General features: G+C 47.7%; 1 protein-coding gene across 2 annotated transcripts in view; it reads left to right on the top strand.

The window, feature by feature from the left end:
• Clec16a (C-type lectin domain containing 16A) overlaps positions 1-26,438 on the top strand; it is a 197,173-nt gene that overhangs the window by 148,660 nt on the left and 22,075 nt on the right. For both annotated transcript variants that reach the window (XM_028778325.1, XM_028778326.1), the window contains exon 21: positions 1,593-1,754. In XM_028778325.1, coding sequence (XP_028634158.1) covers positions 1,593-1,754 — 162 coding nt within the window. The remainder of the gene's footprint in view (positions 1-1,592; positions 1,755-26,438) is intronic.

Raw genomic sequence — 26,438 nt, 5'->3', positions numbered from 1 at the left:
TTTGCCCTTCTTGTTTCTCAGTTAGCTGAAGCCTGGCCTGTGGAATCATTACAGGAGTACTTTGTAATGTGCAGAGTGATTTAAATCATTCAGCCCTTCCTTTCAAGATTTATTCCCAGACTTTCCCCTGTAATGTGAAGCAGTTTCTCACTGCTGGCATGAAGGCCAGGTATTTCATTTGAAAATTGAGGACTGCACTGTAAAGTGGCTGCTAGCATGAACGCCTTGGATACTTCTTAAATTGATTTTGAAAAGCCACTTTGAACTAATATATCACAAGAGTTGTTTAAGGGAAGATGACAGCTATGACATGTAAACACACACTCATAAATACAAACATATGCTTCCTGCACACAGATTCTCATAAGCATCTATAGCAAGATTCCACCACTCAGATATTAAAAGATCAGAACTGGGCTGGGACAGCGGCTCAGTCAGTCAAATGCTTGCTGCACAACCGTGAGGTTTTGAGTTTAGACTCCCCAGCATCCATGCACAAGCAAGGCATGGCAGCATGCAGCTCTAACCTCAGCCCTTGGCGGGATGACCACAGAGAACCTGTAGGGCTCATTATCTGGCTAGGTTAGCCCAACTGTTGAGCTTGAGGTTAAATAAGACGCTCTGTGTCAAAAAGTAAGATACAGGGCCTGCAAGATAACTCAGACAGTAAAGGTGCTGACCACCAAGACTGATGACCTGAGTTCAATCCCTAGAACCGATTTGGTGGACACAGAGAACTGACTTACAAGTTGTCCTCTGACCTCCACATATTTGCCATGCCACACAAGGATGCCTGTATAGTACATGTACATGCACACAGATACACAAAATAGATATAGGAAAACCTTTTTAAAGTTGGGTAGCATTCAAGGACGATGGTCAGCATTGACCTCTGACCTCCATACATATGCACATGAGCACACACGAGCACACATACACACATACACAACTGTGAAAAATCTGTATCTTTATTGAACCTATTCTGGCTTTTTCTCTGTGATTACCCCCTAAACAGTATAGGAACTCCTTCTATAGTATTTGATCATATTAAATATAAGTCATCTAGAAATGATTAGCAGTAGACAGGATATATATGTGTCATGTACAGATATAATGCTGTTCTTTATAAGGGACTTAATTACAGATTTTGGTGTCTTTGCGGAAGAGTCCTGCAGATACTGACAGATCACTCATTTGTATATTTTGTCTGTCTGTCCATGTATGGCTGTGCACAAACTTTGGAGGCAAAATTAGCTTCACTTGCCCTAGAATCTGAAAGTGCATGCAAAGTCAAGCCTTTGGGAAGGGTCTTTTCTACAAATTTCAATTACAAATTGGCCTAGCATTTGTTTTAGCCAAGGAGCCAAACTTAGTACCCTGACTTCTTGGCCTGAGCCTCCTATTTGTAGTTGTGTTTTGAACTTCCCTAGAGACTCTGGCATCCTGCCAGTCTCCCGCCTCCAGCTCTGTTTGGCTTCCCCAAGGGTCATACTGTCAAGGCTGGTGTCACTCTAGCCTGTTGCCCAGTTATAGCAAACTTCCTGTCCCCATTATGAGTGCTAAGTACAGACTATGGTGCTGTTTGCTTCCAGCCCTTCTGGACCTCCCAATCCAGCCGACAACGGAAGTCCTGGGATTTGGACTCTGCTCCACCTCCCAGCACCTGCCTTTCCGTTTCTATGAGCAGTGCCGCCGAGGCAGCAGTGACCCCACAGTGCAGCGCTCTGTGTTTGCGTCTGTAGACAAGGTGCCAGGTAAGCCGGACCTCCTGCTGGGGCTCAGGATGCTTTTCTTCTGAGCCTGCTGGAGGCCTTCCTCTCAGAATCCCGGCTGTTGGAAACACTGGTTTCATAGACCACGCATACGCCCAACACGCAGTCTTGGCTTTCCCTTCTTTGTTCCATCACTTGGTTTGGTTTTCCAGACATTTCTTAGGTTTGTGAAGAAACTTCTCAGAATCAAGACTAAAATGTTTCTTGGAAATTTCTTGGAAATACTTGACCAATTAGTGATGAGAGTTGAGGGAGAAATTTCTTCTTTCATTTAAGATGACTAGGAAATAGTGCATGTGGTCCCCGAGGAGGGAAACCGTGAGGAAGTCCCAGTGCCCACAGGCCTTCTGCTTCTTCCCTCTGGGAGCAGCTCCTCCCGCTTCTGCAGCCCTGTATCCAGCCTTCCTGCCCTCCCTCCAAAAGGGAGACTCAGTGGAAAGTTCAAGGGCTGATAGAGCTGCTTCTTAAGAAAAGCAACTTCCTTTCTGCTCTAACACAGTCCTAAGTACATCCATATGCAGAAGATCCCATGGGTTGGGGGGAGGGGGGGTGAATGAGTCTCTTCTCTTGATTATAAAACTTAGAAAACTGTCCAGGCTCTCCTCTGCTCGTAACACTTCCACGTTCAGGGCTCAGACTTGAATTACAAGTATGAAATATTCTCAAAAGTGATTACTGGTGTTAGACCAACAAAAAACCATGGCAGCCTGCCCAAATCCAACACTTTGTCTACCTCTGATTTAGTCTGCTTTTACCCATGATTTGATTTCTTTATTTTATGTATACCATGAGTATACAATTTTTTAATCCAACAAGATTTGATAGAATGTAAGAATGTAAAGAAATCCCTTTTGCTACAGAATATGTGAACAGTTTCTTGCATGTCCTTCTAGAAATATTTACTTGTATGTATGTATGTATGATGTGTGTATGTATACATATATATATGTCTTTGCATATATCACATAAAGAGTTCTATGCCATGCATGTGATTATACATGTGATTCTCCATCCCACTCTTGATACTTAATCTATCACATATCAACATAACATCAAAAGCATAGCTGTCTGTGGACATTAACTCTGTTTTTAAAAAAAGAAAATAATGGCTTTACACTTTTGAGATCTTACTGCCTGGCATACAGTCAGGCCTGCCTGGTGCTTCTGCACTAGTCTGCTTAAGGGGTACCCTACCCTTGACCTCTGGAAGCTCACCTTGAGAGAATACAGAAAGAAGGGTATCTTACTGTTCTCAGGCTCCAGTGTATACCTGGAGAACCAGTGCTGTGCCAGAGTCTGCCCTGCCTCAGCCTTCCACACTGCCTGCCTTATCTAGGTCTTGGGTACCCACCTCCCAGGGATGGCCCAACCCCAGTGTGTGGGCTCTGTTCTCCAAAGGCCTTTTGTTATCACCCTGCTGAGGGCCACACCCTTCCCTTATCACATTGCCCTGGTTTATTTTCTCTGTAGGATTCAGTTTGTGTGCTGGGATCTGGTTCCTTTGCCCCGTGGAGAATGTCACTGTGTAGAACTGTTCTGTTCACCACCCTGGCTCAGTGCCAGCAATGGCTTCATTCAGTGTTTGTCAAGTGAACTGCACTTGCTTCTATCTGAACACCATGAAGACAAGGATATCCTATCTAGGACCCCAGGCATGGGGGGTGGGGGGGTTAGTCTGCCTAGGAAACACAAGAGCACCAGGACCCAGATCGTCAGCAGCACCAGCACCTAACTTCAGTTACCAAACTGACATGTGTCTCCCAAGTAGGAGTACCCTGGCCATAGATAGTTAGGGTGACTTCGGGTTACAAACTATACTTCCCAACCCCCACCACCTGTGTCAGCTTTGCAGAAACCGAGTAAGGTCTCCTTACTCTCCATCATTCACGCTACCTTCTAGGCCCTTGTTACCTTCACCTTCTGAAACGACAGGCTGTTGACTGTGGGAATTCTCACCAATTCAAGTAGGGGTAGGCAACTCTCAGGCCTCACTTGATTGGAACACTTCTTCCCTTTTGTCTGTATCCCAGGTGATGCACAGGCAAGTGTGACTCTAAATTTGCTTATATCTGATGGAAGTGTACCTCACTCTTCTTGGGGGAAATAGTAAGAGGGGCTGTATATATTACCCAGGCTGAGGGGCTAGCGACTAGCCACTCTGAAGTGTTTGGGTTTTTGTTTGTTTTTGTCTGCTTGGCTAAGCAGTTACAAATTCTGTTTATCTTCTGAGGTGGCTCTTGCCACCTCATGGCAGCTTCCTAGGGCAGAGCTTAGGCCACCTGGTCAGGGAGGAAATTGCAGTGGTGACCAGCATGGGGCAGCAGTTACTTGAGGAGTGCCCCAACCCCTCATGGTAGTAGCTGCTTCCAGAATTTGCCATGGCCAGGAGGATATGCACAGCACATCCTTGGACTGGTGTTTCCATTAACTCCAGGTGAAGAGCCCCGAGCTGAAGCTCTTCCCAGCAGAACTTTCTTCTTAAGACTGATTTATGTTCTTTGCATGGATACACCAAATCTTGCTAATTCATCCCCACCCTGCCCCCACTCCCACCCCAAACTCTACCCCCAACCCCACTCTGTTGTAACTAGGAATATGTAGGTTTTAACTTCAAAGTATATGGCTAGCAGTGGCCAAGTGGTCATTTAATGTTTTGAGAACTGCCTGACCATTCTCCCTCAGTCATTTTAACCCTTACCTTTAGCTGAAATTAGCAGTTAATTTTCCCTTTTGCACCATGGCCCTGCATTGGAATGGGAAGTACTTGGAAGGGACCTGTTTCTCTAGGCAATAGCTAGGGGTGTCAGCACACACTTGATGTTCTGCTTTCCTGTCTTCCTACCCCCTTGGGGCAGGCATCTAAATCTCAGAGGAGGGGTTGGTGACTGTATAAGCAGTAAGGGCCAGGGACTTTAGGCCCCCTGCTTGAGCACCCTGGTTTACTCAGTAAGACTGGGGCCAGGGAGAGAGATGGGTGGTCCCTGGGGAACAGTACTCAGGACTGTCCTCTGGCCTCCACAGGCATGCACACGGGAGCACACACACGGGAGCACACACACGGGAGCACGCACACGGGAGCATACACTTGCACTTAAATCCTCAGGATCTGGGGAGGGCCACTGGTCCAGTTGCTATCAAGGCAAACAACCCAGCCTTATCAGTTGCCTGGCCCAGAATACTTAATAGTTAGTTCTTTGGGATAGCCTGCCATTCCAGGGCACCAGTGGCAGCTGAGTAGCCTAGGAGGAATGTAAAGGTGACAGTCTGGAAGGTACCAAGTGCTAGAGGCCTGGCACTGAGCTCCAGAGAAGAGAAGTTAACAAGCAGCGATTAATATGTGGGCATCAGCCCTGACTTTCCAGCCTGGAGACAATATGTGAGGTGCTAATGTCGTGGGGGGGAGTGTGCTTTTCTTGTTTCTGATTATAAAACAAAGCCAGCTCTCTCCTTCCAGCTTCTCAAGACAAAATACTCTTCTAGAGTCACACAGGAAGGAGGCCTGTAACCCCTTGGCCTCTACAGCTGTGCCTCAGTTCCCTGTGCAGACAAGGCTGTGCCAGTGAACTACAGAAATTGATTCCTACCCTGCTTCTTATTGTAACTTTTTAAAAAGCAAAGTTCACTGGGCTGCTGAGCAGCTGACAAATTATTTTCCTCTGATACTCCCAATATTTCTGCTTCCCTCTCTGCATGTGTAGAAGTACCCTGCCAAAGGTCACAAGCCTGACTAAGGTCATATACCCTAAGCACCACAGATGCTAAAGCAAGTTTATCCTAATCTCTCAGCGTGACACATCAGAAATGAGCCACCCAAGCCTGCTTTTAGAAATCAAGGCCTGACTACTGCCATCTGAGGCCTCCCTGCTTCCAGGCAAGCCCACGTTGCCAGGTGTGTAGTACACCCTGGTGATCCAGCACACTAGACATGTAGGCATGAGGGTGGAGAGGTCAAGACCAGCCTAAAGTTACATGGAGAGACCCTGCCTCAAACATTAAAAAAGAATTGCAGAAATCCTGTCTATTTCTGAAAGTATGAGCTATGTTCGGGAAAATTGACTGTATCGCGCATTTTCTATACATTAATTCTCACTTCCAGGAAGCTCTCAAAGCTGAGTCCCTGCCCTATTCCACACATTGGAAACTGAGATCCAGACTAAGCCCTCAGAACTCACAAGAAACAAACTAAGCCTGTCTCTAAATCTGATTTGCTTCAGTTTGCTTCAAGGCTGCCTTTGGCTCCCAGTCTTAGTATAACAGAGGTTAGAGGGTGAACTGGTTTAGAGAGCGGCCTCACAGCTGGTGGTGGCCTAGACAGGGTAAACCCATCCTCATAACCTACACCCCCACCCGTGCATAGACCCAAGTCTTTGTGCTTTGAGACCTGTCTCCAAAGAATCAAGTATCTGAACAAAGACACTAAAGAAAACTGCTCTCCCAGACCACTGCTAGACAACTAGAGGGCATGCTCACTTGCACAATAGTGTGCTTGGCCTACAGTGAGAAAGAGCAGAAACGACACTGGAATCAACCTCAGCAGACCAGCAGCAATTGAGCACTGACACTCATGTCTAAGAGACTGACCTTCAAGTGCTAGGCTGGGAGCCAGGGAGATGCTCAGTGGAGGAGAGCACTTGCTCTGTCAGTAAGAAGACCTGAGTCCAGTGCTCCAGCCAGGCATGGCTGGGTGAAACTACAGCCCCAGCACCATGGGCAGACACAAGTGAGTCCTAAGAGCTCCTTAGCCAGTTCCCCTGGTCAAAATGATGAGCTTCTAGTTTAATGAGAAACCCCTTCCCAAAGGAATAAGACAGTGTGATAGGCAGTGACCGGTGTCCTGCTCTTGCCTCCATTCTTACATGGCATCCACCACACACAAAGAAGATCAAGTCAAAGCAGACATGACTACCACCAAGAAGTCAGCTGGTGGTTCTACGCTTGTCAGGCCTCTTTTCAAAGTGCTAGGGCTGCCATAAACAGAAAGCTTCAGAGGCTTACTACTGGGTGCCCAGGAAGGAGCTACCTTATCAAAGCAGGGCCTGCAAGGTCCTCCCACATGGAACATGGCCCCCAAAGTGTCTGAGCAGACACAGGAGCAGTTGTTCTATATAAGGCCCTATAAAGACAGGGCCCAGCCACCCGGCAGAGCAGCCCCCAGGCCTGTGCCTTTTCCTAGGAGGTAGAGGGAGTGGGGGAGGAACTGAGTTCTCAAGAACTGAATGTTGCTACATTGCTCTCAAGGGCTTGACCTACTTCGAAGCTCTGGGGTGACTGTCTCCTGGAGCTCTCTCCAATTGAACCCATGCAGTTGGTGTGGGAGGAGACCAAAATCCTGTACCCTCACATTTGATCTTGGCTCTGCCTGGAATGTTTAGGAAGTAAGCCTCTCTGGCAGGGCAGACCGCAGTGATTCTGCTACTCCTGTGTGTGCACTGAAGCCTGGGAGCCAGACGCCTGGGTTCTAACCCAGCCTCCTGGTTCACTGTACACTTGCTACATAGCCTTAGGGGTGTCAGTTGCTTAACACTGCTGAACTGTGCACTTAGAAATAGCTAGTAAGAAAAGTATGTGTGTGTGTGTGTGTGTGTGTGTGTGTGTGTGTGTGTGTCCACAATTAAAAACATAAAACATAGTGGCACATAACTTTAATCTCAACAGGAGCTAGGTGGATCACTGAGTTCCAGGCCAACCAGAGCTAAAAAATTAAAAAACAAAAACCCTGAAAGGCAGATATCACCTACCTCTGTAGTTTCTTGTGTGTATATCCATCCATCCACCTGCCCAAAATGCAGACTCCTTCCTAGCATGGGTGACACATATGAACTCCATCATCCCAGACTCTCTTTTGTGGCCACTTCCTCTACTAATGAGACAACTCAATGAGCAAAGTGCATAACACACAAAAGCACAGGAACCCTAGTGTGATCCCCAGAGCCCAACTGGAGGGTATTTGGGTTCAAGTGTAGGGCGTAACAGTGGGTGAGATTCTATACCCTGACCCAGAAGAGGTCTGCCTAAGAGCCCATGGCTTGTAGAGAAGGCCAGGCCAGGGCCAGAGAGGAGCAGGGAGTCACCATCTAAGGCCATTCACAAGCCCTAGGAATCATTAAAGTCTGCCAGTGGGAAATCCACAGTGGAGAAGGTCACCCACCTGCTGGGTGGCCAGCCTAGGATTTGAACTGGTGTTGTCTGCTCCCCCCACCCCCCACGAAGCACTGTATCTTCAGTATCTTCTGTATCGGGTGGCAGAACAGCAAGGAGCCATTGTGCTTCAGGTTCCCTGAGCTATCTGTGGCTACATTCCACCCCACTCCACTCCTAGTGAACCAAGAGGGGGAGAGGACATGGCTTGTGTGGAGACAAGTCTGCATCTGAAGGAAAAGACCATGAAAAGCACTTGGAGAAACTTATGTGTTCACGAATGAGGCAGGAAGTGTTCTAGTTTGTTCTATGACTCTGATAAACACCAAACCAAAAAGCAACTTGAGGATGAAATGGTTTATGGCATCTTCCAGCCCATCATTGGGGGAAGCCAAGTCATGGTCCTGGAGCAGAAGTGAGACAGAAATCATAGAGGATGCCTGCTTACTGCCTTGCTTTCAATCACCTTTCCTAGACTGGGGATGGTACCGACCACAATGGCCCCTCTTGTATCAGTTAGCAATCAAGAAGACGCCTGAAGGCCAATCTGTCGGAAACAATTCCTTAATTGAGGTTCCCTCTTCCCGGGTTTGTCAAGTTGACAGCCAAGATAAGCTGTCACATGAGTATGTACATGTAGTGATAACAGTGTGGAGGTCAGAGGTCAGCCTTGAATGTCATTCCTCTGAAACCATCTACCTTGTTTTGAGGAAGAATCTCTCACTAGGACTTAACTTGCTAATTAGGTTAGTCCAGTGGCCAATAAGCTTCAAGAATCTGCCATCCTCCCAGACTCTGAGATTACCAGTGCTGCCACACCCAGCTTTTTAAAATGTTTGTTCTGGGGATTAAACTCAGATTCTTTGCTAATCAAGCTATCTTATCCCTGAGAAAATGATTAATTCTCTTTTGATGTTTACCTTTGTGTCTGAGTCATCTTATCAACTGCTGATTGTCACTAGCAGATAATTGATAACAGAGACAGAGAAATAAAAGTGTGTTTGCAGAAATAGACGTTCTAGCCCTGGCTTTTCTGTGTGAATAGATGAAGGTCCACCAGGACTCAATATTTTGCCTCAGATGTTCTCTTACTAACTTAAGGAACTCCAGGTTTCCTTCTGAAACAGGAGAAACCACTTTACAATTTCCCAAGAATTAGCCACTGTTGTACCTTTGTGATCTGAGAGAATGAATTGCTGAGTAAGTGGTATTGCCGAGGTTCAGACAGCTGGGAGGAAAGTTAGGTAATTCACAGGAACTCATTAAGAGTAAGAAAAAAATAGCAGACAGATGTGGCAATAACAGTGCCAAAGGTCAGGCGTGGGGGAGGGGCTCAGAAGGCTTTGACTCTGACACATACGTGTCCCTTTCTGTCTTAGCCTGCCAGAGGAGGAGACTAGCAGGTTTTAAAGAAATCTTTTAAATTCTAAAGAAGTCCTGTGGTGAATTCACTTAACTGTCTGGGGTTTGGAAGGGAAGAGCCAAGCCTCTAAGCCAGTGTTTACCAAATGCTGGCTGGGCCTAAAGACACAGGTGGCCCAGATCAGATCAGAGAGGCTGACCCTGGGACGGGATGCTCTGCCAGACCTCATCAGGCACAAAATGGTGCCTGCCAAGAAGGGTGAAGAAAAGACTGGTTGAGAGCTAGGTGGGGCCAGATAGCAAGGGCTTTGGGGGCTGTTGAAGGATCTGAAAATGTCCAAGGCAGCAAAGAGTGCAGGGAGCCCTGGACTTGGCCTTGATTTGACTCCAGCTGGGAAAGGCTTGGAAGAGGATAGTTAAGGAAGAAGCATGCACTTGGGCCCTATTATTGCTTGCTCACTCCTGGACAATAAGGGCCTGTGCACACCTTAGTGATGCAGAAACGCGTCTGGTGGGAGCCTTTCCTAGGTTGGTGTGTGCTCGTTCCTCCTCCAGCTTCCCTGTGCTCCCTGTGCACCTGCACTCTAGGACGGCTTTGACGTCTAAAAAGAGCTTCTGGGTAACCAAGGTTGGCCTTGGGCTCACAGAATGCCAATATAGGATTATACTGCTTTTTAAAGAAACCTAAGCACCCTTGATTCTCACTCAACTCAACTACATAACTTAGAAGTTTTCTTTACATTAGTCCATAAGAGCTCCCTCATTCATTGACAGCCCATCATCACCTGTGTGATGCCCTGTGTGTAGATTCCTAGGCTGTAGCCAGCTTTCTGACTTTTAACAGATAGTAGGCACCTCTGAAGACTCCTGAACAAAGCTTCCCCTAGGGGCAGTGATGCTGAAGTGGACAGGAATAGCTGGGTGGTACACCCAGCAAGATTGAGAGTCCAGTGAAGTCTGTGGTTATGGCTAGAGAGAAGCCACAGCAGCAGCTTGAACAAAACGTCAGAGAGCCTCTGTTCCTGCTTCCCTTGAGAGCCCCATGTGTAGTTAGCCAGCCAGCAGAAGCTTGCTGAGGCCAGAATCTGATTCAGAGTGCTTCTTACTTGTGAGATTGTTCTTTCTGGGCCTTTGGGAGCTTCAATGGCTGTAAAGGCCCCAGAGACTGGCCTGTCCACAGTTGGACTTATCCATCCAGAGGGAGACTTGAAATTACTTTTTCTCTGGTCCTTCTGCCAAGATTTGCAGCTTCTTGGGACTTTTTTCCCCTTATATATTATGATGGAACCCAGAACCTAATGTGATGCTCGACACTGAGCCACAACCCTAACCCCAGTTTTAAAGTCTTTCATTCTGAGGCAGAGTTTTGAGAAATTGGCCAGGCTGGTCTCAAACTTGCAATCCTCTTGCCTTAGCCTCCCAAGTGTCTGGGATTGCAGGTAGGCTTCACTGTGCTGAGCACACCTGCTTCTCTTTTCTCTGCAGCCAGCATCTTACTGAAATACAATTGCTTCCATTTGTATAAATGTGCTTCTCTTCAGAAACACACACAGGATTTGTGTGTGTTTGTAAGTCTTGTTTGTTTGGGTTTGTTTTGTTTTGTAGAGGTAGGGATTGAATCCATCACTTTGTGTGTTACAGACAACTGCTCTACCACTATATTCCCAGCCACTAGGGATTTTTTTAGCAACTCAAATCCTCAAAAGATTGAAAGTCAGTATTACCCAAGTATGACAAGAATAGCTGTTTCACAGCTTTTCTTCACACTTAAAATGCCTTCTTCAGCTCAGAGTGAGAAACACCCCCAAACCCATCAGCTGGGACCAACACTCTGCTTCACAGTCCTTGTGAGCCCTGCTCAGGACCCAAAAAGCCACCTGTTCAGGTTCCACTTTAGGAGTAACAAGAAAAAGTACAAGCCAGGCATAGTGGTGCACATCTGCAAGTCTAGCACTTGGGAGATGGACAACTTTGTGCTAGACACTAGGCTGCCTATATAACATAAGGAGAGAAGCCAAGGTGTGGTGGGGAGTAGCCAAGAATCACCTTAATTCCATGGGCTGGGATCCCGGACTCAAAAAGGAGAAGGTCCAGCATCCCTCTTTCTTTGTTCCCTGACTGTGAATCCTTCTGCCTCATACTCTCACCACCGTCTTGATTCACATGCCATGGTGGACTTGAAACTGAGCCAGAGTATGCCCTTTCTTCTCTCAGTTGCCTTTGTCAGGGTATTTTATCGCGGCAGCTAGAAACATAGTTAAAACATGTAACGTCATTAATGGCTCGTGTACAGCTAGTCCAGCAAGACTCAGAAAGCAGCAGCAGAGGCTCAGAGCAGACCTGCTGTTTCTGTTCTGCTGGCTTCCTGGGAAACGTCTTACTTACCTCCTGCTCTTTGTTCTTTTCTTTCCTACTAAGTCGGCTAGAGAGTTCTACAGAGTTCCTGCGGTAAAGAATATTTTGTTGTGACTTTCTCAGCCTGGTGACCTTACAGGTAGCAATTAGGCCTCAGATGCCAGGTTCCACATGCACTTCAGCCTCTTGGATTGCCAGTATCCTTATAAATCTTGGGGACAGCCAAGTGGTAGGAAGAGTTGTTGTTCATGGAATGAGCCTTCCCTAAACAACTCTGAACCTCATGGGAATAAATAAGTTTGTTCTCCTTCCTCCAAGTTCCAAGCCAGAAGCCCAAGGGAATGCAATGCCTAGCTTGATGAACTGCTTATGGTCTCCCCTCTCAAAGAGGCCTTTGAGCTGGCCAGCAGCGCACACCCACCAGAAGTGCTGGGCTCAACAGTGTGAAGGCTGCCACCACTTGAGAGCCTGTTCTGCACAAATGTACATTATTGCACTGTTCCCACAGTCCCCTGTCCCTGCCAAGGAAGCCCTGGCAGAAAGATGAGGCCCATTCCCCAAAGTTAGGTCACAAACTTTAGTCCGCACCTGCTCACAGATATCATGTGAAATTCTGTAGAGCCCTGAGCCTTAGTGTCCTCTTCTGGAATAAAAGTGCAGCTGTGCCAGCACTCCACAGAACCACTGACCTGGAGTCATAATGAGGACAGAGACAGCTCAGGTCAAAAAGTGACACCCAGGGCCAGGAGCTCAGTGGTAACCAGAGTACCCGACCTTATGCCCTGCGTCCTCCAGACAGCACCGTAGATGCTCACAGGGTTCTGGCCAGGGTTCTCTGGTTCTGCCAGCCATGCTATGGCACCATGAGGGTTAGCTTTTCATGTAGCACTTGTACACCAAGGCCTCCTGAAGCCTATATAAGTACATCATGCTGAGGCAGCCCCATGGGGAGGCCAGCGTAGTAATGAGCAGATGTCAGGCCTGAGCTACTAGACATTGAGGACCTATGCATATACTCAGAGAGAGAGAACACAGAGAGAATGGGAGAAGGCAGCCTCCGGCCACTTTAAACAGGACCAAGTTGACCTGAATCATGTTTGTCTAGGCTCCTTGCTCCTGCTAGAGGTATAAAGAAATGGAGACAACACGTGAGACTCTGGGGTCTCCCAGAGTCTAGGCAGAGTTGGGTGAGGGTAAGCCTCCTGGTTTGATAGATCTAGCCCTGGGACCACTGCTGGACCTGATCCCCATGCAGCACCTCCACAATGACAGAGTGCCTTTCATTAATGAGCAGTGAATTCTGAGAGAAGTGAAGTCTCAGTCAGTCCCACTGCCACAAAGAAGTTGTACTTTGCTCACAGTTCTGCCCCCTGCCATCTGCTCTAAGGTAGAAACATCTAAAGAGGTTGGCCCCACTGGTTAGAGGGTACATGAACCTAAAAGCATTGCTAGCAGCAAGCTGAGTATCTTAGCAGTGATCCTAAGACAGAGATGCTCTTACTCTCCTCTTTGAGCAGGTAGGGAGACCAAGGCCAGAGAGGCGGAGGACCTCTCCAAACACCACATAGCAGTATGCGCGGTTGCTGAAAGCCTGCTATCAGCTCACAACCTTCGTGTCTAGGGAGATGTTCCAGGGTCAGACCAGAGGAAGTTTGGAGCTATGCCCCGGTAGAAGCTAGAGCCCTCACCTACTAGGTTCTCACATCTGACTCCTGGGCCAGAGAAGTTGGCCGGTAGATGTGACATGTAAACAGCTTTCTTTCTTACTTTTTCTGCAGCCAGAATGGCTCTCATCCAGCGTTCTCTAAGATAATATTGCTGAAAAGGCTCCAACCTGCAGCGGTAAATCCAGAAAGTTTGAAAACTGAACACTGTAGTCAAGCCTTTCACGAGTGGGAATTTAGCTCATTGCCTTTAAATCCATGAAGAGACCTTCTCTGAAGAGAGTGGAGTTTGTATTTCCATCCATTCACTCTTCAGCAAGCATCGACTGAGCACCTGCAAGTGTCGTGTGCTGGGTTTGGCTCAGTGGCTCTGCCACGTAAAGTGTGCCATCAGCCTCATTCAAATTGCCATTCCTGTAGCTAGTTAGCCTCTAAGGAGGATGCCCTGACTAGTGAGATTGATGCAGGCCCCAGTGTAGGTGGGGAGACAGATTCAACAGAGCACTGGATGGAGAATAGCATGTGCAGCCTGCATCAGGAACCCTGGACGGGGCCAGGTCCACTTGGCTCTCATGCCTTCCTCTATGTCCCAGCCTGTCCTAACAGTGTCCAGGGAGCCAGGCACAGCTCCTTAAAAGGCATAGTGTCAAACCAGTGTAGCAGCACATACCATTAATCCCAGCACTTGGGAGGCAGAGGCATGCTGATCTCTGAGTTCAAAGCCAGCCTGTCTTGGGGGTGTGGGGGTTCCAGCCTATAGGACAGTCTTTGGCCTGAGCCCTTATGAAGGACCAGCCAAGTTTTATCATTATCATGTGTGCACGGGGTGTGCAAGTACGGGTGTGCTCATGCCATAGCAAGGATGTAGAGTCAGAAGGCAACTTTCAAGAGTCAGTTCTCCTCCCTTGGCTTGGGCACAAAAAGAGCTTTAACCTGCTGAACCATTTGCCAGTCCCAGCCCCACTAAACTTGTAAGGAGAGATCAAACAAAGCTGTGAGGGAACTTCCCTGCTGAACTGGAGGCGTCCAGGTTCTTCTGCTGACTATGTATGCTCCAGAGCTGATAGAGAGAGGTTTCCCTGAGTTTCCTGTATGTGGCTTCACAAGAGGACTCTTTTTTTTTTTAATAATTTTTTTTTAAATCATGATTCATTCACACAGGGGTTATAAACACAGAAAGGCAGGATGTGGGGAAGGGGATGACACTGGAGTGTGGGTATTCAGGGGGAATACAGATATCTTTCAGAACAGGGTATTGGCTGGGTGAAGGTTCAGGGGACAGATCACTATGACTATGATTCACTTTTCTTTATCTAAGTTGGTATTGTCTGCCAAGGCTACCTATTTACAAGGTCTATGACTTCTCAAGCTGGTAAATTTCCATGAAAGCTGCCTGTGTACAATAGCTTATAGCCATCTGTTTCAATGTTTTTCCACAGAGACCCAAGACTTGGTGTTAGTATACGTGTATGACAGGCCTATTGCTGATTTTAGGCCTATGGCTGATTTTAGGCCTACAAGGGGACTCTTGATAACCATTTCAGTGACTACAATGACTACACTGGCCTGCCACCCTAACACCAGTGTGGCTACCCTGGCACTGAGCAATATATGACAGTTTCCTCCTCCCTTGCAGCTATTGGAGCCACCTTGTCTATGGCCTTCCTGTACAGGACTGTGCTCCCTCACATGTTTGGCATACAAGGGACCCTAGGTATTAGAGTAGGACACATAGAAACCATAGATCCAGTTTTAGGAGTGGCCAGTTCAGTGGCGATTAGCAAGCTCATCATAGGCGTCAGGATCCGCTGACTGGACACAGGCTCGAAGCTGGGCAGCATCCTTGATGTACCCACCCGTACTTGTCTCCTAGGTGAGGGCCAAGTTTTCTTTTGTGTTCTGTTTGCTTATGGGGGGGGGATATGCTGTTGTTGTTTGGTTTTTTTATGTTGAGTTTTTTGAGACAGGGTCTCATATTAGCCCTGGCTGGCTTGAAACTCAATATGCAGACCAGGCTGACCTCGACTCAGAGATCCCTTGCCTCTGCTCTTTAGTGCTGAGATTGAAGACTTGTGTCACTATTGCAAAGCAGCTGTACTGGATAGCCTTTATCCACCATGGGTGATGGCTTCCTTATAAGCACACAAATAGAACCCCTCTCACCTAGGCTTCCCACAACCTATATATGCTAGCATTTTCTAGCCCTCCTAAGACCCTCCATGTTGTAAGCAATGAAGGCAGCACTCCACACACATGGCTAGGAGGAGGGGCTAGATCTCAGGCAAGGATCCAGTGACCCTCCCCTGCCTTTTGCTTTTAGAAGGGAAATTAGACAGTCTGTAAACCAGGGAAGCCCCCTGCCTACTCAGCATTCTCCACACTGTTTCCTCATCTTCTCCCCTCCACATCCTGCCCAGGCCATTACTCAACTGTGTACTGTGGAAGGCAAATCTAGGCTTTGACTTGTGCTAAATTCCAGCTCCAAGAGTCTAGGACCTGGACTCTATACCAGACATCTAGGTGGTGCTTGATAAACATGGGTGGGTATACAGATGCATGCATTCACTTAGAGGAAGATGGGAAGGAGGCAGATGGATGGATGGATGGATATATAAAGGAGGTGGGCGGGCAGGCGGGTGGGTGTGTGAATAAGGAGGGAGGAGCCTGCAAAGCTTTAATACTCCATTGTATGTTCCCTTGTATGTGTCAGACATTGTTCACTGGGGACTCAGTCCCTTTGGATCATGGAGGCACCAGAACTGCCTGTCATAATCAGTGCCCTGAGGTGCTGTTCCAAGAGCTGGAATAATAGTCAGGAAAGCACTGTTATCTGGAGTTCAGATTCAGAAAGGATTTGTTCAGAAGAAACAAATCCAGACAACATGTGTCCCAGACAAGGAAAGCTTGGCCCACAGACTGCCTGGATCCCCAGCAATGAGATGCTTACTTCCAACTCCTAGAGTGTAGGACCCTAGACTGTGGTGCTCCATAGCTGTTTGCACTGGCCAGAGAACTCCCTTTGCCACCACTGATGTGGCCAGAGAAGCTGGCCTGAGGTGATTGTCAGTCTTCCCCTTCAACCAAGAGCATGTCAGCACCTGGGATGTTGTTCTGTGTTGAATCCTGTTGGGAGGAGTGTTCCTGGGATAGGCCTGACTAGAAAAATGATACCCACTATGCTATGTACAAGAAAGTGGGCAGCAAAGCATGTTATGAAGGTGAGAAGGACATGTGTGCTCCCTCAGAAAGATAGGATGCAGTGCCCTTCGTCCCTAGTACAGGTCACATCAACACTGTGTGAGGTAAAGCCCCTAGGTGGACTGCAGTGGAGAACACTATATCAGTTGGATATAGTGGCATGCCCTGGTTATTCCAGAACTCAGGAGGGAAGGTAGAAATGCCAAGAACTTAAAGCTAGTCTGGGCTACATAGCACACCCCTTTCTCTGAAAAACACTATGTTAAAACTACCATTATAACAACTGGGCTGTCCCAGAGTTAACACCACGCAGCACACAAGCAGTGGATTACCTCATCAGTGTCCACTTAGGCTGCATTTTCCTTAAAGACATCCAGATGTGAAAAAATAACTTGGAACCTGCTGCACATTCCAGAACAATCTGGAAACCCTAATGCAATCCAGACTCACCTGGCACTCTTCCTTTTCTAAATTTACCTTTTCCCATTTCTTTTTGACTCTGAAGAAAAATCCTCTGTTCTTACTGGTAAAAGGGCCTCCTGTTCCCTTTTCTTTCCTGTAAGTCATGGTAAGCTTATATTTCATACCTTTCCAGAAGTCAGTTGGTTGTGGTCTAACCTCAGAAGCATGGCTTCTGGGAATGGCATTAGCTCCACTTCTGTGAGCTTTAGTGAGACTTCAGAAGCATGCCCAAAGCTCGTGCTGTGGGTGTGGGACACAAGACAGCAGCTGTGGGACCTGCTCACTGCTCTGGAAGCAACTTCAGGTACTGAGAGACAGAATGCCAGCTGCTCTGTCCAGTTCACACCAGTGGCTTTTAAAAGATGCTCCCTACCCCTGCCGGGCAGTGGTGGCGCACGCCTTTAATCCCAGCACTTGGGAGGCAGAGGCAGGCAGATTTCTGAGTTTGAGGCCAGCCTGGTCTACAGAGTGAGTTCCAGGACAGCCAGGGCTATCCAGAGAAACCCTGTCTCGAAACACCAAAAAAGAAAAAAAGATGGCCCCAATGCCATGGGGGCAGTTAGGGCTGGGGACAGCTAGGGCTGGGTGTATGGTAGAGGCCAAGTCTCGGAGCCTGCAGGACACCGTACTATGTTCCAGTGACTGTTTTCTGAGAGGTTCCTGAGTCCAGCTGCCGTGCTCATCTCCACAGTGAAGTAGGACACGAATAGCTTCACAGGGGTAGGCTTCCTTTCTCTAGTGCTTTCAGGGGACTCAGCCCATCATGGGAGAAGGGCAACTTACCACACTGAGTCCAGGAAATAGAGAGGGACCATGTGTGGCCAGCAAGACCACTTAGTGAGTAACAGCACCTGCCACCAAATGACAATCTGAGTTGAGATAGGAGGATACTGATCCTTCCCTCTTGCTGTGGCACGTGCATGGGCATACACATGTGCGCACACAAATACACAAATATAAATTTACAGTGAGACAGAGGGTACCTGTACTGTGGGCTTCCCCTGCCTTTTCTATCTGTCCTCTCAACCTATGGGATAGTGAATGCCCTATTACCTAATTATCTCATAAATGTTATCACAGACACTCCTAGAGTATATCATACTAATGTCTTAGGGACTTCTCATCCCAGTCAAGATGAACCATCACTTGAACATTAAGTCTCAAGGATCCAGCCCCTGTCCAGTGTCAGTGTCAGTGGTAAGGCCAGACCCCATGTCTGTTTGTCCTTGTCGTGGCACAGCGTTCTGGATATAGACAGCAAAGCTGTTCACCTTGAGGTTACAGGATGCTGGTCACGAGAGCTGGGGAAGAGGAACAGAGATGGACCCCACCCATCAAAAGCACATCTCACTTCCTCCGTCCCCTCCTCACCCACTGTAGCCCAGTCAGTTGTCAGATCACTAATGGATTAATCCAGTATGGAGTTAGAACCCCACTGTCTTGTCCCCTATGGAGGCCTGCCTCTGACCGTTGCTGCACTGCAGACCAAGCTGTGCATATACGAGTCTGTGGAGATACTAGGTATCCACGCCTTAAAATTACCACTTGGACTCTGCTGCAGTGCTGACCCCTCCCTGAGGGTAGCCATGAAAACACATTTGCCTCTCAGGATACAGAGCAAAGAGCTGGCAACCACCCCAGTGTAAGTAGCAATGGGCCTCTGTACTCTCCATGTCTGACAGGTGATGTGCCCTGCACATAGGCCCCCAGGAGTTCCAGAAGGAGCCTCTGCTGCCTGCAGGAGGCAGATGTGCTTCTGTCCAAAGAAGTGCTTTGGCGATTATTTATTAATTGAGAAAGGGAAGAAAAAAATAATAGGGTTTCCTGGAAAGAGATAAAAGTTCAATATGATAAACTCCCGAAAAGCAATCAAAGGCCAGAGAGGGCAGAAAAATAAAGGACTGAGAGAGACAGAGCAATGATGAATCAGAGCAGGGCACGCTCACTGTCAGGGAAGGGGCTGTATTTCATAGCCCCTGAGCTGGGGGGCAGCACTGCTGAGCTGCCCATGGGAGCATGCCAGGGCTGCAGGGCAGGGAGGCAGCTTACCCCACAGGGGTCACCAAGCCCTGTTGACACGAAGGGAACAGATGGGCCAGTCAGCTCTTTCATGTGACTACAGGCACCATCGCCTTAATTTTTGTCCTTTAGTGAGTGAACATAGAAAATTACATGTGAAACTGCAGCTACTGGCAGCTCACTCCCAAGCACCGAACGCTCATTACAAGAGGGGTGCGAACACTGCGGGTCACTTTCCATCCCTTCCTTCTCTAGGCTTTATTTTTCTCTTTAATCCCCACCCCCAGTGTGTGTATCTGTCTGTGTGTCTGTGTGTATCTGTCTGTGTGTGTCTGACTCTGGGTCTCTGTCTATGTGTAGGTTGCCCACGAGACTCTTAAAAATATTAACAGTCTGGTGAGACAGCTTGGTGGGTAAAAAGCTTGCTGTGCAACCATGAGGACTTGAGTTCAGATCCCAGCACCTGTGTAAAAAGCTGGCCTAGTTTTACACATGTCTTTGCACACAAACCTTAGTGTTGGAGACAGCAGGAGGTGTGTGTGGGGGCAAGCTCACTAGAATTCACTGGCCAGCCACCTTGCCAGTCCATGACTGCCAGGCTCAGTAAGAAATCCTGTCTCAAAAAGTAAGGCAAGAGCCAGGCAATGGTGGTACAGGCCTTAGTCCCAGCCCTCAGGAGGCAGAAGAATGTGGATCTCCGAGCTCAAGGCTAGCCTGATCTACAGAACAAATTCTAGGACAACCAGGGCCACACAGAGAAACCCCATCTTAAAAAGCCAAACAAACAAGCAAACAAAAACAACCCAACAACAAAAAAAATAAGACAAAGAATGAAAGACAACCTCTGGCCTACATACATACAAACAACACACAAATACATATATTCTAATTCTATACATAAGCACTCACTCATACCCAGATTAATACATTACAAAATACACTGCAGGTTTCCTGATTGTTCTCCCCAGTTGCTCTACCCCTCAATACCCCTCTTTCCTAGTTTCACTGACCTCTTTCCAGACCCTTCTCTATGCAGCTGCATTGTGTAGGAGTCTTTCTTCACAATTCTGAAATCAAAATAGCTCTGAAAACCAAAATATTTTTTTCTAACTAATTTGGTGGCAAAACCACCCCTGAACTGTTTCTGAGCTGTCAGTAGAGTTAATGTGAGTACACATGCTTGTTTCCTATGGAACTTTAATGTTTGGTTTCAGTTGACCAAAGCCCAGCTGTGGGTAAGACATAATTTGTGTGTACATACTGCTTGGCTTTTTAATACCTAAAGATTATGATTTCCAGACTCATCTGGCCACAGAGACCCAGGATAAGGTGCTGTGGGTCATAACTCTATGAGGTTCCTGGTCTGCCTTGTAAGCTTATGTACTCATACTTCTGTAGCACTTAGGGCTTGCTTTTCTCAGACCCTGCCATGAATTAGAAATCTGGGTTGTTATTTACATGTTGTGCTTCCTTTCTGTGGCTGCATAGTATTCCACAGTGGATACTGAGTCTTTTATTCAAGTGTCCAGTGGCCCCTGGCTTTCACTGCCCAGGACCGCAGTGAGTGCCACTGAGCACACTGCTGTGTATGTGTACTCTCTAGAGTCTTACCATGTAGCCTACAACTCTATGTAGATTAGACTAGGCTAGCCTTGAACTCACAGAGGCTTGTGCCACCACCCCTGCAGAAGCCCTTGCTTTACCAGTGCTTATGGCTCGTGTTATAAAGCCTTCTCCTTCAGCTTCACTTCTAACAGCTGCAGGTAGGTAAGAATTGGCTCCTTGTGAGGGTTGGAAGAGAAACATGCTACAGGCTTCTCCTTGGCTTCTGAAGATTGCTGATGGTCCTTGGTGTCACTTGTCAACTGATGACATTCTCTCCCTGTCTGCTGGTGGCACAGCTTTTCACTGCTGTGACAGAATGTTAGACAGAATCACATTAGGAAGGTTCTGTCCTGACTCCAGATTTTGGGGGTATCATTCCACAGCCGCTTTCCTTCATTGCTTGCAGGCCTGTGGTAAGGCAGGAACATCATGGCAGAAGGGCATGGTGGAAAATAATTACTCACCTCATAGCAGCTGCAAAGCAGAGAGAGCAAGACAGAGAGACCAGGGACAAAGTGCTACTAGGCCACACCCACAATGACCTACTTCTTAAGCTAGGCTTCCCCTGTTAGTTTCTATCCAGTCCCTCCTAAAGCCATCCATCATGAATTCATCAATGCTCTCATCCTTTGAAAGGTCAAAGTTCTCACAGTCTAGTTCCTGCCAAAGCCCACATCTGCACAATGGTTTTGGGACTATGCCTGCTATACAGAAGTTCATCGGGGACACTTAAAGTCAGAATAGTGAATATCACTGTCCAAATCTGTTTTCTTTTCTTTTCTCCTTTTTTTTTTTGAGGGTAGGGGTGGGGAGCAGGTTGAGACAGGGTTTCTCTGTATAGCCCTATCTGTCCTGGAACTCGCTCTGTAGACCAGGCTGGCCTCAAACTCAGAGATCCTGCCACCTCTGCCTCCTGAGTGCTAAGATTAAAAGCGTGTGCCACCACTGCTCTGCCAGGTCTCACTTTTTATAAGACAATTATACTGGATCCAGACCCGTCCTAATGACTTCATCTTAGCCAGCTCCATCTGTAGAGTGACCCTGTTTGCAAACCAGATCCCACACAGAGGCTTGTCTGGATCAGGCAAAGTAGACCAAGTCTCCTTACTGGTACCAGAGTGGTTTCTGCTCCTCAACAAATCACATCATAATGACTCATGCTTCTAGATACCCCACTAGAAGCCATTCCTTGGAGTTAAATGGGTGTGCCTAACTTGGGCCTGGGTTCTCAAGCTCTTCAGAGGTGCCACCAAGACGAGGCCCTTCACAAGTTTGTGCACATTTGCCAGCCTGGGCCCTGGAGATCCTTCTTTCTGACACATTTTTATTTTCCTTGTCCTCCCTGCCAAGAAAGAAAGTCCACAGGTTAATAGCAAAATAGAAGCCATAGATCAGAATGTCTGTGCAGGGCATGTTCTCTTGAAGACATGGAGACAAATAGAAATCTCAGAAATACAGGGGCCCTTTGGACACCAGACATTAAATCCATCCATGCAATCTCACTCACAGGGCAGTGTGCCAGGACCAAGAGAAAGCATTTTCTGATTTAGTTGAGGCTGAAGAAGCCCATGTCAGAGAAAAGCAGCTAGAGAAGCTTCCAGGTACTCTAGAGAAGCAGGGACTCTCCAAAGACCCTCAAGTTCTGAAGAGCTGTTTAGAACAGGAACTTTTAGGCTATATTCTGGGAGTTAGAATTGGAAATGAACCTGGAAAGATTAATCAAGGAGGACTTCAGAAATGGGGGCTCAAAGAAGCCTGTCAGAGAGCCAGGGGGTTCGTACAACTGAAAACAGAGACTATGATGGGGTGCTTGAGTCCTCAGCCCAGAGATCAGTATCGGCCTACAGACGCTTAGCACAGGGCAGTTCACAGAAGAGACCAGAGCCGGGTGCAGGGATGGACAGATTGAGCCCCTAAGCAGGGCAAATGCCCACCTCAGACGCAGTGCTGCAGTGAAAGTATCACCTGGTCATCTGGGTCAAACCTTGACTAGATAAAAGCCCAAGAAAAAGGAGTAGTGCTCACCACCCACCCTGCCTAGGAGGGGTCCAGGTCCAGTAGAGGCCTTGCTATCCTGCAAAGGAAAGGTGCCCAGGAAAGGTGCTCCCTTGTTTTATAGAGAGCTGTTAGGTTTCTGTTCTCACAGTTGCATCTTCAAGAAGAATGGTCCAAATGAATCTTGGATGTCCCTAATGCTGGCCTGGGTCCCTGACATCTGTCATTTCCTTCCCAGTTGTCTAGTAACTGAGCCAAAGGCAACTAGTGGGCCCAGGCTCCTTTCTACCAACCAAAACTCTTGTTTTCATGTGACATCCTGACATGACTTCCACTTAAGACAGGGCTGGTGATCCATACTGTCACCATAACACTTCGAGGACCATGCTGGCCTGGTGATATAACATCTTCCCCATGGCCTCCCTCTGCCATTGCTCCTTGTAGGGAAGGGGAGAATGTCCAGCCTGTCAATATTTGGACCACTAATCACCTGTGTTCAGGCACTGAGGTCAGAAAACAATTCCAAGAATCTAAGGCTCTAAAAATGTGGGGCTGACTGGAAAGGATTTCCAGAGAAAGGAATGAAAGAAAGAAAGAAAGAAAGAAAGAAAGAAAGAAAGAAAGAAAGAAAGAAAGGAAGAAAGACCCTCAAATCTCCATTCCACCCCTTTCCCAGCCCATGGGCATTGGCCACTGCACTGCATCTTGGATTCTTGGGAAGAAATGAAGTCAGTGCACCCAGCTATGCAGGTCCCAGTTAATAATGAATGTGGAGGAAGGAGAGAGGATGTTCAATATTTAAACAGTGCAGATCGCTAGCTGTTTTGCCAGTTACCGCCCTCCGCCTGCTTCCTGGATGGCTTCAGTAAAACTGAGCGCTAGCACTACCCCAGTTCCACTGCTGTCCCCTGCCTCCTGCTTATGTGAATAGGGAACAGTAGCTTTGAGGTACTCCAGCCAGAAAGATTTCTGTTGCTTTTCATGAGAGGAGGAGATGACAGCATGGAGCTGGGGTCTGTGGTGTACAGCCTGTGTGTTCAGGGTTCATGTCCAGGCTGCCTGGATCCCTCACATTCTCCTCGTGGGGATGCCTCTGTCTCGTCTGTGTTAGGCTTCAGTGGTCTGACTTGTGAGGAAGACTTTACAGGGAAAAGGTAGACTTGCCTTAAGAACCATCTCTTCAAGTCCACGAAGTGGATATCTGCCTTCAAAGTTGCATGTAATGCAGAATTCTGTGAATCAATCCCTCTTTTCTTCTTGACACATGTTATATCAAAGGCAAAAGCATCCTTCTGGAGAGAGGAGAAAAAAAAAAACATTTGGCCCGAGACATAATAAAATCATGCTTAAGGATGCAACAAACTTGAAGTCTCTTAGTTAAAGGAAATCAATACTTTTATGATGAAATATTAATCATCCTTAAAAAATAAGTCAAAACTAGAGATGCACAAGAGCCAAAGTGATTTTAATGCCTCAGGCATTAGCTTGGCATTTGCAAGGACGCACAGAGAGCAGAGCCCACTGGAGTCTCTCTGATAAGCCCTTCCCCGGCCTCATGAGCCACTTGTGGATTTTCATCAGAAGCACACATAGCTCTCCATGACATGCTGGAGTTACTTCCAAGCATTTCCAAACTGCTGATTTGGGGAAATGAGACATGAGAAGAAGAGGATCCTGCGAAGGTCTGCACACGTGCACATGCTGTGAGCAGGGCAAGGGGAGCCTACAGAGGTGTGCACACACACATGTGCTGTGAATGGGGAAAGGGGAGAACTTCCTGTGTGCAGACCCCACCACCTGTCCTCCCTCCTTTGAACCAACAGTAATTGTTCTCATAGAGCCCTCGTAGGAGGTATTAGACCATGTTTAACTGTTTTGGAGACAGGTCAACCTGGTTGAATTTTGAGTTTTTACATGCATACAGCTGTCAGGCACACAGGAAAGTCCTGCTGTACTGAAAGCAGTGGAACTGGCATGGTCTCGTGAGGCTGAGAACAGGAACTCCATTGTCTCACTGGTGGCTTTGCTGTAATTCCTATGTCAGACTAGGCATGGAGTACCCTCCTGTGAGCACCTGGGAAGCAGAGGCAGGATCACTGTAAGTTTGAAGCTACCCTGTCTTAAAAAAACCAAAAATCTATTAGCTTAGACAGTTAAAGTTACTTTAGGAGAACTTTCAGTTCTCACTTTATTGACCGAAGCCTTCAGTCACATGGGTGACAAGTCGTGTGTGATGTTGCATCCTCAAAAGATCCAGATCACTTCTCCCACCACACACCCCACATCGAAGGCTAACTAACTAAGTTCTGCCTTGCTAAGGCCAGCTTCCAGTTCAGCTGTCAAAATGCAAGTGCCTGGACACATAGTCTCCAATGCACGTGCTCTCAGGACAAGCGAGGCTTCTTCCGGCACCTAACCTAGGAGCAGCCTGGGAACTCTCCTCTTCCCTGTGTCTTATACCCGAGCTCTGCTTGTCCCAGGACTTCTCCTTTGCACATGACAGATACTGACCACCTGGTTGGCCAAGTGTCATAGGGCTACAGGAACAGGAGCTGGCAGAGCCCCGCCCACTGAGCAGCAGCTATAAGCTTCTGAAGCGTGTTCTGGGCTGATGGCCATCTTGGCTTTTGTGTGACTCAGCAGACTCCCTGATCCCATCTAACGCCCACCATGCTGATAGCATCTTTGATTCTTTCTCTAGTAATGTGTAAGGCAACATTACCGTCTGTCAATATGGCCTGACCCCAATCAGTTAACACACACAGGAAAGGCTTCAGTGACATAGCCATCCTGCTCTGTAGGCCCGAGTCCTAGCAAACAAGTAAATGGAGAGGGACCCCAGGCCTATGACTGTCTGCCCGGGAGTTAGGGGGCAGTATTGAGTACATGTAATTATCATACAGCATTTGTAGAAATTTACAGTGAATTCCCTGACTTCTTTGAATACTTCCACCTTGTGGAATCCTCAGGGCTAGGCATTCACATTATGAGACCTACCCTACATTGCTGCCTTGCTTCTGGCCTGAGAGGATAGAGCAGGCTGATGAGAGACTTCTCAGCAAACCAGGTACTCCTGGCCTGCCACAGCTCTGGAGACATCCTTGTCAGAGGGCCTTCAGCTGACCCACCTGCTCTGTTCCTGGGTTGGGAATCCTCCCCCCATGCCTACAGATTCCACCACATTACCTAACAGCCTCCTTCTCCCTGCTCTTTCAGCCTTGTCCACTGCCTCAGAACACAGGGAGCCAAGATGGCCGCTGGTGAGCTTTCTATTGCCTTGGCTGAGAGACGGTTGTGGAACTCTGTGCTCTCTCATGTATACATGGTAATGCCGTTTAAAGTGGGCAGGGACTGGGAGAGGAAAGCCCAGGCGTCCTGGGGAGAAAGCCCAAGCCTTGCTGCCCTGCAGTGTGAATAATCTACAGAGTGTCTCTCCAGAACTAGCTCCCTAGGTCCACGTGCCAGCCAGGCCTCCATAGTAGGTGCTCCTCCAAGGTAGAGAGGAACACCTGCTTTCCTGACATCCACACAGCTCAGGGGTCTCCCGGCTGCAAAAGGGACACTTGACCCTGAGGTGTCTCCCATGGGTGGTGGTCCACACAGCCAGACCCTCACCTGAACCAAAGGGCTCAGCCATATCAAAATGGCACAGGGAGAAAGCAGAAAACTGAAAAACCATTTTCTCTTCTCTGCAGGTTTTCACGTATAGCCCTTAATAGCCGAGAGGATTTGTCCATGGATAAAGAGCTATAGGCTATCAGACTCTGCAAGTTCCCAGATATTTTTGTATGTTATCCCTTTAAAACCAACCAGAAATAAAAGTTTTTAAATGTTTGGAGGCAGAGCCAGTCATCGAATCACCTGCGGC

This window comes from Grammomys surdaster, unplaced genomic scaffold (assembly GCF_004785775.1).
Source record: "Grammomys surdaster isolate TR1022 unplaced genomic scaffold, NIH_TR_1.0 334, whole genome shotgun sequence".
NCBI classification, from domain to species: domain Eukaryota; kingdom Metazoa; phylum Chordata; class Mammalia; order Rodentia; family Muridae; genus Grammomys; species Grammomys surdaster.
This window is presented reverse-complemented; position numbering and strand designations above follow the sequence as displayed.